The sequence below is a fragment of the Rousettus aegyptiacus genome, unplaced genomic scaffold (genome assembly GCF_014176215.1).
Source record: "Rousettus aegyptiacus isolate mRouAeg1 unplaced genomic scaffold, mRouAeg1.p scaffold_m13_p_9, whole genome shotgun sequence".
NCBI lineage: Eukaryota > Metazoa > Chordata > Mammalia > Chiroptera > Pteropodidae > Rousettus > Rousettus aegyptiacus.
Window position 1 is genome coordinate 22,500,097 of NW_023416312.1, and position 16,555 is coordinate 22,516,651.

Below are 16,555 nucleotides of genomic sequence, written 5' to 3' on the forward strand. Positions count from 1 at the left end.
TAAATGCTCTCCAATTCTCATAGAAGCACAAGCAGAATGATTAGCTCCATCTGTAGGGATTCAATGAGGACTTGACTAGAAGTTTCAAATAGTACTTCAACTTAAGTACAAAATGTAAGTGGTCACAAATTCTCAGGACTCAAACTCATGTGGGCAAGAAAATGTGTATTTTTCTAACATGTAAAGAACTTTTCTTTGTACCAATTAAGTGGAAACCTAATCTCTGCAACATTAGGTGATCCTGTCATTTCAAGGTTTGCTTTGTTAATATAGGGTCTCCTCTCCCTTTTCTCACAGTCATAGTTAAGTCCTGGTGAGTATATGAATGTCAAGGCATCTAGGGTTATGGGGATCTGGTCATTGGTAATCAGGGCATCATCATCAAAGATCCACACTGGATGGAGTTTGTGGAGACTTCTGTATCCCCATTGGACCTTGGCTGTCTTCCATTCACTGTGCAGTTTGCATCACTCTGATCACAAAACCTGAAATGTATCTTAGTTTTGCTCTCTCAACCTCTTGGCAGTTCTGCATGCCACACTGAGCACAGAGATAATGCAAGAGTCCCTCTACTCTATCATTCTTTCATCATGTTGAGTACCAGGGAGTTCTATAATATTTGTTGCCTCCTAGAGCTCTGTCTTAAAAGCACGACACAGGTATTCTCAACTATGTGGTTTCCCAAACTCTTCTGTAATTTCCACCTGGCTCCCCACCCTTCAGCACTTGGTCTGGGGGACAGACAGCCAGACAGCAGGGTACAGTGTCAAAAATCCATAAATTTCTATTTCCATTGCTTCTTCTCTCCCACTCATCTTCCCCTTCCAGTTCACAGTATTGGAGGCCCAGTGATGAAATAAAAGGAAAAACTTGCTCTAATTATCCATGTATTCTTTCAAACCTATTGTCCGTGCCTGAAATCCTGGGCTGTTGAAACTCAAAATTTATTTTATTTTCTCAAACTATTGTCCCTGTACTGAGTTTCAAAACATCTATTTTGAAACTTACAAGCCACACCCCACCTCTTTTCTCTCTGCATTTCTGTTCTATCAGACAGCTCTTGAATCAACAATATGACTGACCAAATGGACAAATGGATAGGATCAAGGAAAAGGTACCATAAACAAAAGCACATTGGTTGATTCTTCAAATATCTTATCCTACTTACGAATATCAGAGCTTTCTAGGGCTTAGAAGTAAACATCTACTTTGTGCAATTCTTGCCTTGTAATGATTAGTAATGAAGTTATCAAATACATAACAAAATTAAGTTCAGAGGGATTAAGTGATTTGCTAAGTTTGCTCAATTTGTACAAACATTACCAGGATTCAGATGCCAAGTTCACTGTTTTTACTAATGCACTCCCCTTGTTACCTGAGTGAAGGAAGGAGGAAGAGGGGAAACATATAAGGTGTCAACTAATCTTTAAAGTCCTAGAAAGAAAACATATGAGAATGTTTTGCTCTTTAAAGTTGCCTGGCTCCTTTAAAAGATCACTTTGACATCTGTCATGTAGTAAGGAAAAATAAATATTGCATAAACAAGTCAGTAATTCTCAAATTCTGCTCACTTTCAGCATTGGTCTTCCATGAGTTGGGCAGGATTTGATTTGATTTGATTACTAGTACTTGAGGGGTGTTCTTTTGGGAAGTTATCAAAAGAATTGATTAATATATAGAAATTTCTCAATTTTAAGTTTTTTAAAGTCAATTTTTCTTAGTTGACAGAGTTTTCTATCACTTGTCTCTATTCAAATGTTATGTTTGATATCAAAGACCCTTGAATACGGGATCAGTTTTACTATTCACATATAATGTGGTTGTTAAGCTATTAATAAAAACAAGAGGGAAGATTTAATAAGCATTTGGGTGCAGATCCTGTGCCAAGTATTCTTCATTAATTACATGGATTATCTTACTTAATCCTTATGGCAGTTCTATGAGGGTGAGATCATTGAAGAAAACAGACTGAAACATGTTCAGAAAATGGCCCACATATACATAGCTAATAAATGGCAAATCCAGAAATGGAAGCTATTTTTAAATATATTTAATTTAATTTGGACATATGATAGTCATGTTTTATTCTAGTAAAATTGTTTCTACAGGTGGCATTACGCATTTTGTTAAACGATGGCTTTCTATAAAGAAGATCTCTGAGACCTGCGCAAAATTGCAAATTGTAACTATGACTACATGAGAAAAGGAACATATGACCATAAAAAGTTATGGTTCACAGAATATTCATCATTATCCTCAATAAACACCCATGGTTCTAATTGCATATGGCAGTCTGCCAAACTCAACAGTAGGAGAACTAGAATAAGTAGCTGCTTTAAATGCTTACAGAAACTATAAACCTCAACACAAACATGGAAAAGCTTTTCTACTGTGTACATGTGCATCTTAGTAGCTGTCCCTTGGCACAATTTTTCATCAAAACCTGTTACCTTGGCATTTAGAATGAAAATAGGGTGTAATTAAAACTGCCTGTTATTACCCCGGCTCTGTGCCAGCTTCTGGGATGGGGTGATCGTCACAAGACAATCCTTGAGGATTTCATAGTAAACCTGAATTGTAGAGATACAGCAGTATTTCTCCTTATCTCAGGGGACAGAATGAAATTCTCCATCCAACTTATGCCATATAGCTCATGTAATATTTTTATTATAGTGTAACACACCTACATAAAATTGCACAAATCATTAAACATATATTTCAATAAATTCTCACAGTGAATGCATTCCTGTAACTAATACCTAGATGGAGAAATAGGATAGTAATGGCAATCAGAAACCCTCCCTTGCATCTTCTTCCAGTTTCTATAGCCCCATCCAAGGGTTATCATTATCCTGGCTTCGAATATCGAAGATTAGTTTTGCCCATTTTTAAACTCTATGTAAATGGAATCACTCAGCATATGCTCTTTTGTGTCGGGCTTCTTTGGTTCAGCATTAGGTTTATGAGATGTATCAGTGTCTCTGTGTGTAGTTGTAGATCATTCATTTGTCACCCACTCTGTGTATGTCTGCCTGGCGAACCATGCAATTCTCCTGTGTGTCTACTGATGATTATATTCTTTTATTGCAAGTTAATTAAGCAGATAGATGGATACATTTATTAATATTGATAAGTATAGTAGCTAATAAAAAATGCACAGGACATCCTAAAAGATGGCTCTTTTTATTATTTAACATTGGTATTTGACTTTCAAGGTGAAACAAAAGCTGTTTTGCAAGCTGTTTCAAATTCATCTCCTTTACAAAGGTGACAATATAAAAGTCATGATACTATTCTTCAGGTAGGAAAGTGAAGCACAGAGAGATTAATGGCTGCCTTAGTTCTACCAAAAGAGCCCTCAGATTTCCAGTGTATGAATTCTATTTATACCATTTCTTCCAAAGCTTGTGGGGCTCTGTGAGGAAAAGAAAGAGCAAAATAAGATATACTTTTATTTTCCCAGACAGAAATTGAGATATTAATAGAAAAAACCTATTGTTCAAAAATGTCTAATGTGAATACATAAACAAATGGAACAGACGAAAGCAAACTTCCCTGGATGAAAGGTGCAGAGAGAGCAGAGACCCATCTCTTATCTCTCTGCCTTCCTCTCCTCAGCAATGGCAGCTCCTGGTGGCTTTTCAGAACCTCTGATGCTCTCCTGAAGCACTTATTGTCACCTAAGTCTGATAAACTGGTGAATATTTGACCTGTGATTTTGTACAGGGATCTGAGGCTTCTTTCTGATCGATGACCAAAATTACAGAGGCTACCCCTTCTTGGAGGCAATGTCCCCCTATTTTATATCCTCTAAGAACTGCTGAAGGCTTTGACTCCTACTTCTTAACACTTTCTGTAACTCTTCTTTCTACCCCTACCTCATAAGTCCAGGCTTAATGTTAATCTTCTTTATAATACAAAGAGAGAAATGAGAAAGCAAAAAACCAATCCTGGGTTATTACAGTAAAATGATTTCCAGTCAAAGTAAGAGTATGTCTTGGAGCACACATGCCAGGAGGTCTTAAACTTTGTATAAAACATTCCTCCATAGTCCTCAACTCTCAATGATAGTCACCCCTGTGCTATGCACATAGTAGGCACACAATAAACACTTTTTTGATGAATGTGCAGCATTCATATTTTTTTAGGTGTCCTTCCTGTTTACAAGCAGATTAAGTTTTCAAGAGTGGTTAGGGATTATAATCATCATTAAATCCCATTAGCCTCACTTCACATATAATAGAACATTCTGTTCTTCCTGTTAGCAAAATTAGGAGATGTTTTTCAAGTGAAAAGAGTGGGTCCTCTCTCTAGACTCAAAATCCTACCTACATTCATTCAATAGGCACTTGCTGAGTACTTACTATGTACCAGCATTTATTCCAAGTTCTTGAGAGTGATATATCAGTGAGCAAAACAGAGGAAAATCCCTGCCTTCATGAAACTTACATTCTAGCAGGTACACAGCAAATAAACAATAGACATAATCAGTAAGTGGATGATATTGTATGTTGGAAGGCAATAAGCGCTCTCAGCAAGCATAATGTGCCGGAACAAGGGGAAAACATGTAGTCCATTATTTGGACTTTGGCTTTTACTCTGAGTGAAGTAGGGGAACTTTTAGAGAGTTTTGAGCAGAGAAGGGATATGATCTAACTTGAATTTTAAAAGAATCTCTCTGACTGCTCTACTGAGAATTAACTGTTGGGGTGGAGTAGAGACAAGATAGAAACATTAAACCTGTTAATAGGTAGCTATAGTATATAAAGACGTGAGCCAGGGTGGTAGTAATGGAAGGAGTAAGAGTATATTTTGAGGAGAGAGCCAATAAGAATCTTCATGTGTCAGATAAGAGAGAGATAACAATGATGACTTCAAGTTTTCTGTCTGAGCAACTGTGAGCAGGATGGAGCAGGATAGAAGGGAAGATCAGGAGTTTAGTTTTAGAAGTATTGAGTTTGAGATGTCTATTAGACACACAGGCAAAGATGTTGAAAAGGAAATTGGAGATTAGTCTGGAGTAAGGGACTGAGATCTGGCCTATGGATATTTAGAGTCATCAGCATAGAGATGGTATTTAAGGCCATGAGATTGGATAAGATTTAAAAGTAAGTGTAGATGGAGGGAAGAGGACCAAGGACTGGCCCTGGGGTATATCAACATTAAGTCAAGGAAAAGAGAAGGAACAAGCAATGGAGTTTGAGGAGGAGCAACTACCAAGGTAGATGTAAAGGCAAGGTGTGGTGTTCTGGACAGTGTGTAAAAAAAATTATCAACGAAAAGGTGGTGGATAACTATATTAAATGATATTAAGTAAAGAAAAATGAGAACTGAAATGGCCACTAGATATAGCAATGTGAAGGTCATTGGTAACCTTGGTGAGAGGAGTTTTGGTGTAGAGTTGGAGGGCCAAAGCCTTATGGGAATAGGTTTGAAGGAAATGAAAAGAGGATTTGGAGAAAGAAAGAAAAAACAAAGAGTGTTTCTGCAAAGAGCAAAGAATTAAAGGGGTACCTGGTGGGGGAAATAAGACAAAAAAAGTTTGTATTATTTTTATTAGTGAGTAAAAAATGAGAATATCCTATCCAAAAAGTGAGAATAGGCTATCCAAATGTAATGTAAGGAAGAAAGGGAAGAATTGCTAGAGCAATGTCTTTGAGTAAGCAAGGGAGTATGGCTTCTAGTGCATGCACGGGGCATGGGAAGTTCATCTATGCTTAAAAGGAAAGAAAGCAGAATATATAGGTATAGATGCTGGCAGATGGGGAAATAGAGTGGTGGAATCTGGAGGTTCTCTTCTTGTCACCATTTTTTTCAGTGAGGTAGGAAGCAAGGTCATTAGCTTAGTGTTGGCTCTACTTTCAAAATATATCAAGGATCCCATCATTTTCTCATTAGTTCAGTTGCCAATACTCTGGTCCAAGCTACCAACTCTCATCCAGATTTTTGGCCTATGTCCCACTATAGATATTCTATTAAAATCTAAGTACAATCATATCATTCTTTTGCTCCAACCTTCCAATGTCTTCCCATTTTATTCAGACAAAAGTCAGAGTTGTTGCTTCCTCCCTACTTTCCTTCTGTAACCTCATCGTTTACTATCTTCCTCATACACTCTGTACCTTATGCACCATGCTTCCTGATGTCCCTTGAACCTACCAGTCATGACCCTTCCTCAGAACTTCAGGACAGGCTCTTCCCACTGTCTGGTATGTTTCAATGTGTCTTCCCTGACTACATTAAAATTACAACTCCTATTCTTTACATTCTCTGTCCCTCCTTTGTGCTCTATTTTTTATAAAGTACTTATCAACATTTAAAATGCAAAGTATTTACAGTAGCATCCCCTTATCCATGGGAGTTACATTTCAAGACCCCTAGTAGGTGCCTGAAACTGCAGATAGTACAGAACCCTCTATTTCCTGTTTTTTTCTTAAACATACATACCTATGATAAAGTATAATTGTTAAATTAGGCACAGAAGAGATTAACAACAACTAAAATAAAATAGGTAAAATAAAACAATTATAAATAATTAAAATAGATAAAATAGAACAATTATAACAGTATATTCTAATAAAAGTTATATGAATGTGGCCTCATTAAGTAAAATGAAGGTTACTTGAACACAAGACTATGGTACCATGACAGTTAATCTGATAACTGAGAAGGTTACTCAGTGAGAAATGGATGAGGAGTGCATACAGCGTGGAGACACCAGACAAAGGGATGATTTACGTCTCAGGCAGGATGGAGCAGGACAGTACCAGATTTCATCACATCACTCAGAGCAGTGCACAATTTAAAACTTATGAATTTTTTGTATCTGAAATTTTCCATTTAATATTTTTGGACTGTGGTGGATCACAGGTAACTGAAACTTTAGAAAGTCAAATCACAGAGAAGGACAGACTATTGTAATTTACTCGTTCAATTTATTATCTGTCTCTCCCCACTAGAATATAAGTTCCATGTAGGCAGGGACTTGTACTATGTTGTTACAATGCTTTCCCAAGTGCCTAGAAAAGTACCAGACACATAATTTCAGGATGAATGAATAAATTTCAGGACCTGTTGTGGTCACTCCACAGAGACAAGATTGCCTCCACCAAAATGTGGTTTGATTGTTGACAATGAGAGCATCACACATGCACCAAGAGCGTCACACATGCACCTCACATGCACCTCTCACTTTTCTGGGGAGAGTTGGGCTGGCTCCCAAGCTGGTCCAGAAGTGGTATTAGAGATCAGGGAAATTATATGGGTCTGGACTTTTATTGTGGTTAGGGGATGAGGCTGGAGTGAGAATTCCCATACATAGGCCAGCACTTGCATAGTCTGAACTTCCTGCTCGTGCCAAAGGAGGGATTATCTGCATTTTCATATCAGCTTGACCAGATATAGGACAGAAGGAGAGGGGAGAGTGATGTTTGACTGCTACCAAGACTTGAAAGCTGATAGCAGTCAAACATCATAAATGGAGTCAGACTCTTTATTATAGGACCCTTAGTAAGTAGGACTTTTACTGTGTTTCACATTCTCTGATCCTATATGGAAAATAGCACATCAGATCTGCAAGAAGTCTTAAGGCTCTAGGCAAACTGCCTGATTTTTCTGGTGAAGAAGATTGAGACCAGTTCTACTATGTTGTCCTGTCTCTGTAGATCCCACTGTAAGTTGGCTCAGGGGTTGTCTCCCCTGTGGCGTGCCCTAGGGCTCTAGGTTCTTAAAAAAAATCTTGAATAAGTTTTTAGACTCTTTGACTCTTGGAACCCATGTTTACAAAATTCTTATAATAATACCTACTGTGTGAAGAAGTGAAGGATTCAATAGAAGAATGTTTATAAAATGCCAACAAATGGTAGTGCTCTGTGACTAGTTATTGATAGAGCCAAAACACAATGGCCTCTAGCTGAAAACCATTTGGTCTGGGCATATTTAAGAGAACACTCTTAAGCATAAAATAGATTATAATTATTTCATTTTATGTAGTAACAGAAATGAGGACTATTTTGTTGTAGATTTTCTGAGTTTTACTTTTAATTAAGAAACTTATCAATAAGAAAGTAGAAAGATTAGCATAATGAACATACCAATATTCCTTACATCAATCTAACAACTGTTAATATGTTGTCTTTTTTGATTTATCTATTCATTTTTGTTGCTAAAGTATTTTATAGTAAATTAAAGCTATAGTGACATTTTATCCCCAAATATGTCAGTGTGTATATTTTAAATAAACAAAGATTTATAACTATATATCCTATATAACTATAATATCATTATTACACCTAACAAAAAGGATTCCTTAGTCTCATTTAACCCCATCCATATTCAAACTACATCATTCCAATCATGTTAAGGCTTGAAGTGCAGTGTTTCATGAGACTTGGGTTAAATTCCCCTTCATGGGTCTAAAAGTCCTCATCCTCCAATTTGCTATGTAATTAATGATCTTCTTTCTCATATGCAACAGATGGGATTAGAAAATTATGACTGTTGTATATTTCCCAATAGATAAATTATGTATATTACAATAAGGAGGAAAACAGTAATGTTTGAAAAATTCCTCGAACATGTCTCTATCTTGCAATTATACTTATTTGCCTTTACATTGTGTATCAAAGTTCTGCCTATTGAACCTGCCTCAAATGAAATAGTGAAGGTCTGATTGGGTGTCATCATTTTCCATAATTTTGCCCTTTAGTGTGTGATAAAAAGTCTCTCAACACACCCATAAATTTTAGCTGTGGCTTGAGGCAGATCCCTCTCCATGTCATCCTCTTCAGGCCTATGGAATATGCTGTGAGGATGAGGTAGGAGCCATCCTCATCTGCTCATATGTCTGCAATAATTTCACCTTCCCTGGAAGGTTGGAATGTGGTAAGAGTAATATGTAAGCAGTGCTTAGCTATGTCTTGGTTGAAGAACAAATCAAACAGTAGAATGACCTTTTGACTTTGCTGACTTTTAGTGACTTGAAAGTGCTATTTCAATGCTTATTTTAAAAAGTAAGGTATAATTTATATATAGTAAAATACACAGACCTTAAGTGTTCAGTTCAACCAGTGTTGAATACATATACCCATGTAACCTACAAAAACTATCAAGGTATAAAACACACCATTATCCCAAGGAAGTTCACCAATGCTCCTTCCCAGCCAATCACCCTCTCCAGACAACTATATATATACATATATATATCCCCAAATATATATATATATATATCCCCAAATATATATATATAATATTTATTGATTTATTTTAATTATCTTCAAGTATACAGTACATTGGTTAGACATCTATACATTTCATAAAACTATCTCCCCAATTGCTTCCTCCCTCTCCTGACATTCCATCTAGCCAACATATTGATGCTAACTGCATTCCCTCTGCCATGCTCCTCATCTCCGTGACCATCTATCAGCTACTAATTTGTACTTCTTAAACCCTTCACCACATTCCCCCAAACCTCCCTCTCCTCTGTCCATCACCAAATTGTCTACTATATTTGTGAGTCTGTTTTTGATTAGTTTATTCTTGTTATTCCTTAGATTCTGCATATAAATGAAATCATACAGTGTTTATCTTTCTGTCTGACTTAAATATCTTCTAGGTCCATCAAAGAAATATCTTTTTTCATCCTCTTTCTTTTAGTCTGTGTGTGTCTTTTAATCTGAAGTGAGTCTTTTGTAGGCAGCATATGTAGGGGTCTTTTTTCCTTATCCTTTCAGTCACTCTATCTTTTGGTTGGAGCACTTAATTCTTTTCCATTTAAGGTACTTATTGATAGGAATGTAGTTGTTATCATTCTTTATTCTTACTTTTGATATGTTTTTTCTTCTTAAGTCCCTCCAACATTTCCTGTAATACTGGCTTGGTGGTGATAAATTCCTTTAGCTTATTTTTGTCAGGGAAGCTCTTTGTCTGTCCTTCAACTCTAAATGATAGCTTTGCTGGACAAAGTGTTCTTGGTTGTAGATCCTGAGTCTTCATCCTGTTGAATATTTTTTGCCAAGTCCTTCTGTCCTGCATAGTTTCTTTTGAGAAATCATCTGCCAGTCTTATAGGGATTCCCTTATAGGAAATCTGTATTTCTCTTGCTGCTTTTAATATTCCTTCTTTGTATTTAACCTTTGGCATTTTAATTATGATGTGTCTTGGTGTGTAACTCTTTGGATCTCTGAATTTGGAATTCTCTGAGCTTCCTGGGCTTGTATGTCCATTTCCTTCACCAGGTTAAGGAAGTTTTCTATCATTATTTCTTCAAAGAGCTGTTCTACATTTTGATTTTCTTCAGTTACACTGATCAGACAGATATTTGGATCTTTAATAGTATCCCATATGTGCCTTAAATTATTTTTATAGTCTTGGCATCTTATTTCTTGCCATTCTGATTGAGCGTCGGCTTTCCCATCCTCTTGATAGAACATTTGATCCTTTTCTTTAGTCACTTTGTTTATTCCATGTAATATATTTCTCACTCCAGATAATGTGTTCTTCATTTCTGACGGGTTCCCTTTTATAATTTCCATGTTTGTTTTTTATCTTTGTTGAAGTTCTCATTGAATTTATCTACACTTTCTAAAAGTTCATTGAGCATGTTTATAACCAATTTTTTGAACTCTGCATCTGTTAGATTACTTGACTCCATTATTTCTGGATCTCTGTTTTGTTTTCTCATATGATTTCTGCTTCTTTGTCTTCTCATTTTCATTGCCTTTCTGTGTCTGTTTCTATGTGCTAAGCAAAGCTCCTGAGTCTCCCTGTCTTATTAGTATGGATTTGTGAAGTAGGTGTCCAGTGGTACAGTCCTAGAAGGGTTCAACTTCAGGCCAAGTTTAGTCCCAGCCCCACCCTCTAACCCTCCAGGGCCACCTATTAAGTAAGATTCAGCAAGCAATCCACAGATACTGTGCTTATGGTTGGCTCAAAAGGTCACACAAGAAACAGAGGCCAGCTGCCTCCAGTGTGACTCTAGGCACTGCTCAGCAAGGAGCACCTGCCTCCTGAGGCTTGGGTGGAGCTGCGAGTTTGCAGAGGTGGGGTTTCAGGGAGTCTTCTGAGTGGAGCAACCTCTGTTATCATTTAATGATGTCATGGCTATGGTAGTACTGTATCTGTGCACTGGGAGGGGGTAGGGCTCAACAGGGAACAGTGGATACTGCAGGCACTTCTGTACAGAGTGAGTCTTACTTTGGCCCTCACACTGACAATGTCGCCCTGTAAATCCCTGGTGCCTCCTGCATGCAGCTGAATTGGCACTGATGCTCAGAGTGAGCAGGTCCATCACTGCAAAAATAAGCTTGGGGGTGTGGTCCCTTTAAGAGGCTTCTGCTGCTGCTGCTGCTACTTCCACAGCCTCTGTCTCACTCAGCCTCTTGAAACTGGGCAGCTCTGCATCCTCGCCCAGGCCTACCTTCTGCCATTACAGGATGATTTCTTTGATTTCTCCCTAGTTGTGTTGCAGAAACAAGACTGGCGAGAAGCCAAGCACCACAAGGAGAGTTGGAGAACTCAGGTTTATTATGCCGGTGGTCCCAGAAGAGCTAGTGCTCTGAAGATCTGGGTCTCGAGCTCAGGGGTAACTTACTTTTATAGAGATCAACAAGCAAAGGCAATGCATCTGTTATCTAGATAGAGCAATCAAAGGAGGCGGTGAGTCTTAAGTTGATTTCGAGATCACTCTGCCCTTTGGCCTATGCAGCAAACGTGTCTACAGAAGCAGAACAAAGAGCTGATTACAAGGTTAGCCATTTGAGTGGAAAATTCTTCTTCAGTTGTGTGGCTTGTTCATCTAGATCCCAGGCAATTTTTTTTCCTTGCTGCTTGCTCCTTGCTTCCATCATAACTTCGATTTGGTCACTAGAGGGATGAACAAAGCCTCTATCATTTACGCCATTCTTTTCCTCTCCAGAGCAGCTATGTTTTAATCTCTGCCATCTCTGTTAGTTTCACCTATTCTGTAACTTCATATAAATTAAATTATGCATTATCTAGTCTTTATGTTTAGTTTCTTTCATTCAGCATGTTTGTGAGATTCATCCATGTATACATAGTCCGTTCCTTTTTATTACTAAGTAGTAGTCTATTGGAATCCATGATATCCCATACTAGTTTATTTCTCCATTTTCCTGGATAGACATCATTAAACATTATATATTTTAAAGCATCAAAACCAGGCATAATCTCCAAAAGAAAACAATACCCCATTATTGCCAAGTTCTGAATGAGAGGGTGGAGAAATGAGCATCCGAAGGAGAGCTGAGTGTACAGAAAATTCTCTCGGCTCCTCATGTTGCTTTGCCTGGGAATTCCCTATCAGAGAGGTTGGAGAGCTTTAAAAATTTTGACTTTTCAATTGAGATGGTGCCAGTTCCTCATAATTATGTTTCTTATTTTAGTTCTTTTTCAAAATGCCTTTGTTTTTCTTTTATTGTAGGCTTTGCACTTCTGGGAGGACACCCTTGTTTTCTTACCACACAAGATATTCATTTGGGTGTAAATGAAAGTCTCATGGACACAGCTCGGTTTGTAAAATTTCTTCTCTTCAAAGCTTATTTCAGAATTGATGGATACATTTCAAAAAGAAAATATGCTTCTCTTTTAATCATGTTTTTCCCTCTCAGTGTCCTTTGTACTGACCTGTTTTCCTTCTTTCCCTCTTTACTTGATGTTCTGAATGCCTCACCTTCATCTTCTGGTCACCTTCTATGGGTTAAGATAATTTTTTTCTTAGCAATTTGAAGATATTTCAGATTATAAAATTTCAAATTTCAGATAACTTAGAAATCATCAAGTATGACTGTTACATTTTATAATTGAAGAAATAAAGGTCCAGATAAATTAACATGTTCAATGACTCATAACCAGTTAGTATTGGGGCAGGTAATAATATTAATAACTAACATTTATTGAACATTTATTATGTGTCAGCATTGTTCTAACTCATTTAATCTTTATAACAACCCAAACATATTGGCATAAAGAGGAGAAACAACTTAATTAGGGATATACTTGCTACAAAATCTCAAAATGTCAGTGGCTTAACATAGTGTAGATGTTGCTGATTGGTAAGAGGGGTGGATTGATTATTTATGTGGCCATTGAGAGACTCTGGAAGAAAGTAGCTTTACAATCTTCAGCATGTGGCATCTAAGGTCACCATGGGTGTCAACATCCAACCAGGAGCTAGGGGAAGAGAGCATGGAGGTGGGGTACTTGCTTCAAAGCCACTTTAACAGGGCAATGACATAATCACTTCCACTGACATTCTGTTGGCAAGTACTACTAGCTTACCTGCACCTAGGTGAAAGTAGAGGTGGGAAAAAGCTCATAACCACTATACTATACTTAAAGATTAAAACAGGCCCCCCGACTCCCCATGCAATACTCTGTCCATTATACCATATCTGGTCAAGAACTACAGAGCAAATGTCTTTGTTTAAATATTTTACCCTTAATATGGAAGACTAATGGGTTTTTTTTCTGAAAACGATGTGCCATTAAATAACTCCTTGCCAACACTTCCCGATTTTTATGGCAGCTACCCTAGTATATACTAAAGAAGCCACCTCATTTGAGTTGCTGGAGGGATTTGAAATAACTCATCTTTAAAACTTTTTGTTACATTATTTCAGATGACAATGTTAATGTTAATAAGAAGTATTGTGTTCATCTTCTGGATGCAAAAGACTAAAAGAATAAATAAACGTAAATGAGTTTTTCTTTCAAACGTGATGCCACTGACTGTCATTATATTTGTCTAATAATTCTCCTTTCACAAAAATGAAATATATCTCATTCAAGAGCAAATATTACAAACTGGTTAAGGGATGAAGAAAGGAACACAGCCAGGGGAGCGTTTCAGTGGGTATCCTCCATATAGGACTAAGTGAATGACAGTGAACTAGTGGTTGGAAAAGGGTACAGTGGGAGGAACAGCTGAGCACCCAATAAAGACTTAAGAAGTGCAGATCGGCAGTCAGAAAGAGGTCAGGATCCATAAGTCAATGGAGTGGGCAGGACCCAAAAAGCAAGAGATAAATAGCCAAGCATGGGTTAAAAACTGAGAACAAGCATAAACATGTTCTTCTCTGTGCTTGCTCTTCACATAACAATTTCCACTGCAAGGCCTTAGAGCAGTTCTGCACAGATCCTGAGAAAAACAGTCTCACAAGTTCCAACATGATTGGGACCGTTAAGTCCACATATATAATTAATTCCATTGCTACATGGATATAAGGATACATAAAATTTGGTTCATAGAATTTCTTCTGATCATTCTGTCTTATCCAAAAGACTGTGAATGAAAATAATAGCTTATTTTTAGAGGGTATATGCTAAAGACCTCTTGTGCTATTATCTCTAAATCTTTGTAAAAGCCTTACAAAGTAAGCATTATTAGACCAATTTTATAGATGATGAAACTATGACTCAGAGAAGTAATGGAATTTAGCAGCTAAATCAGAATTTAAATTATGCTTTTTTTTAAAGGCTATATTTTTTTGACTACCCCTACTGCTTTTTCTATATATCCTATGAGAGGGGCAGTGAAATAAGTTATGGAAATCATTGGCTTCTGTGTCATGAGGTCCTCAAGACCACCCCCATGTTCGATGAGTCCCCAGGAGGATTCACAGGACTCAGCATATAGTCATAATCATGGCTGTGATTTATTACAGTGAGAAAGTATACTAAACACAAAAAAGGGAAAAGCACATGTAGCAAAGTTCAAGGAAAACCAGGTGCAAGCTTCCAAGAGTTCTCTCCCAGTGGAGTCACTCAGGACAAGCTTAATTCTGTTAGTAATGAGTTGTCAAAAAATGTATGAAATATTGCCAACTGGGGAAGCTCCTTAGAGACTCGGTGCCCAGGGTTTTTACTGGGGGATAGTCACATAGCATCTGTTTGACATGTACCCAAATCCTGGAGATGGTCTCATAGCATCCTTTGTTTGACATGTACCCAAATTCCAGACTCTCAGAAGAAAAGCATGCTTCAATTTAAACCATATTGTTTGTAAAAAACATTTTAGGCACAGTGAGCAACTCTTATTGGTTCTAGAAATGATGGAAATGTTGCCCAAATAGAACTTCCCAGATGCCATCCAGGGGCATCTTATAAGCAGGGCTTTCAAAAGATAGCAGTCAGGACTGCTATGTGAATTTTTTTTTCTGTATGGCTTGGAAATCACAAGACTTGAGATCTAGTCCAAGTTTTGCTACTTACCTATTCTGTGACCTCCACAGGTGAAAATTTCTCTGGACTTTAGTTTCCTTTTCTAAAATGTGAGAGAGTTCTGATTCTTAAGGTTCACTTTGTACTCTCAAATGCCTCTAAATGTATCAGACACAAAGTGATAGTCCTTAAACAGAGGTATATCCCAACATAAACCATGTGTAGACAGAAGTAGAATAATTGACCAGGATAGACATAGGAGGTAGACAGATAATTTCTAATTCTAATTTTAAAGGTTAGGGCCCAAATGGTATCTGGGCATCTATATTTTAACAAGCTTGTCAAATGATTCCACTGAAAGGGTAACTGGATCTCACTTTGAGAGACCCTGAATTGGGAGGCTGTGTTGTAATCCTGGGCTGTTTTTCTGTCACTCTATGCTAGTGCATTAGTGAAGGAAATGGTAAAGAAGGGACAGCTAATGAGATATTTATATGGTTTCATGATAACTGATTATGAAGGGTACACTGATAGTGGAGACAAATTATTTCAGATTAGTTTTTATTAAAATATATATGTATATATTAGCAGAAGAAAGAAACTGAAAAGAGTTGCTGCTTTGGAGAGAAGGTGATAGATTAGGTTTTGTACATATTGCATTAAAGGCTGAACCTCCAAGTACAAATGGCCATAGGCCATTGGAGATAAAGACCTTGGGAAAAGTTTAATGCTAGATAAATAAAAGTATAAGCTCAGTGGTAGAAAATGAGCTCCAAAGTTTCATTGTGGGAAAATTATGGAAGGCTGAACCTTGAGGACAGGTGCTATTTTAAGGGGCATGAGGAAATCATCAGGATACAAGGAGAATAAGGATAGTGCAATATCAGAAGAAGCTGGAATGTGAGATGGGGGTGTTAGAAAGTGGGGTAGAGTAGCTACTGTGGAAATCTGACTTTCTTTTGTATACCCCATTACTGCCTAATCTTCCAAAATATCTGACAAACAAGATATGGCTGAGATTCAAAAATTCAATAAATTTAAATTGAAGAAGACTAGAGAAACTCACTGCCTTTAACAGAAGCAACTGAATAGGGGAAGCAAGGAAGTGAATCTTAATGACATCTACCCTGCTAATACACACTGTACAATCCATAGTAATTGCCTCCTTGCTTTTTGTAGAAGTTAAACTTTGCAAGATGCAAAGATATTGGATGATGTTTAAATGACAGTGCTGGCCCTCACAAATCAAGGGAATAGTGCATTCCTGACAGTAATTGATGGCATTGCTTCTCTATCTGCCTGTCTGGCTGCCTCAGGGGCCTGGTGGAATAAAATAAGTGGCTGCTCACTGATGAAAGAAGAACCTGAGGGAGAA

The 16,555-nt window shown here is 37.5% G+C and overlaps 1 protein-coding gene across 3 annotated transcripts in view; it reads left to right on the forward strand.

Annotated features, from left to right (window-relative positions):
• The window catches only part of OTC (ornithine carbamoyltransferase), an 82,969-nt gene that overhangs the window by 13,949 nt on the left and 52,465 nt on the right, over positions 1 to 16,555 (forward strand). For all 3 annotated transcript variants that reach the window (XM_036226816.1, XM_036226817.1, XM_036226818.1), the window contains exon 4: positions 12,443 to 12,530. In XM_036226816.1, the coding sequence (XP_036082709.1) occupies positions 12,443 to 12,530 (88 nt within the window). The remainder of the gene's footprint in view (positions 1 to 12,442; positions 12,531 to 16,555) is intronic.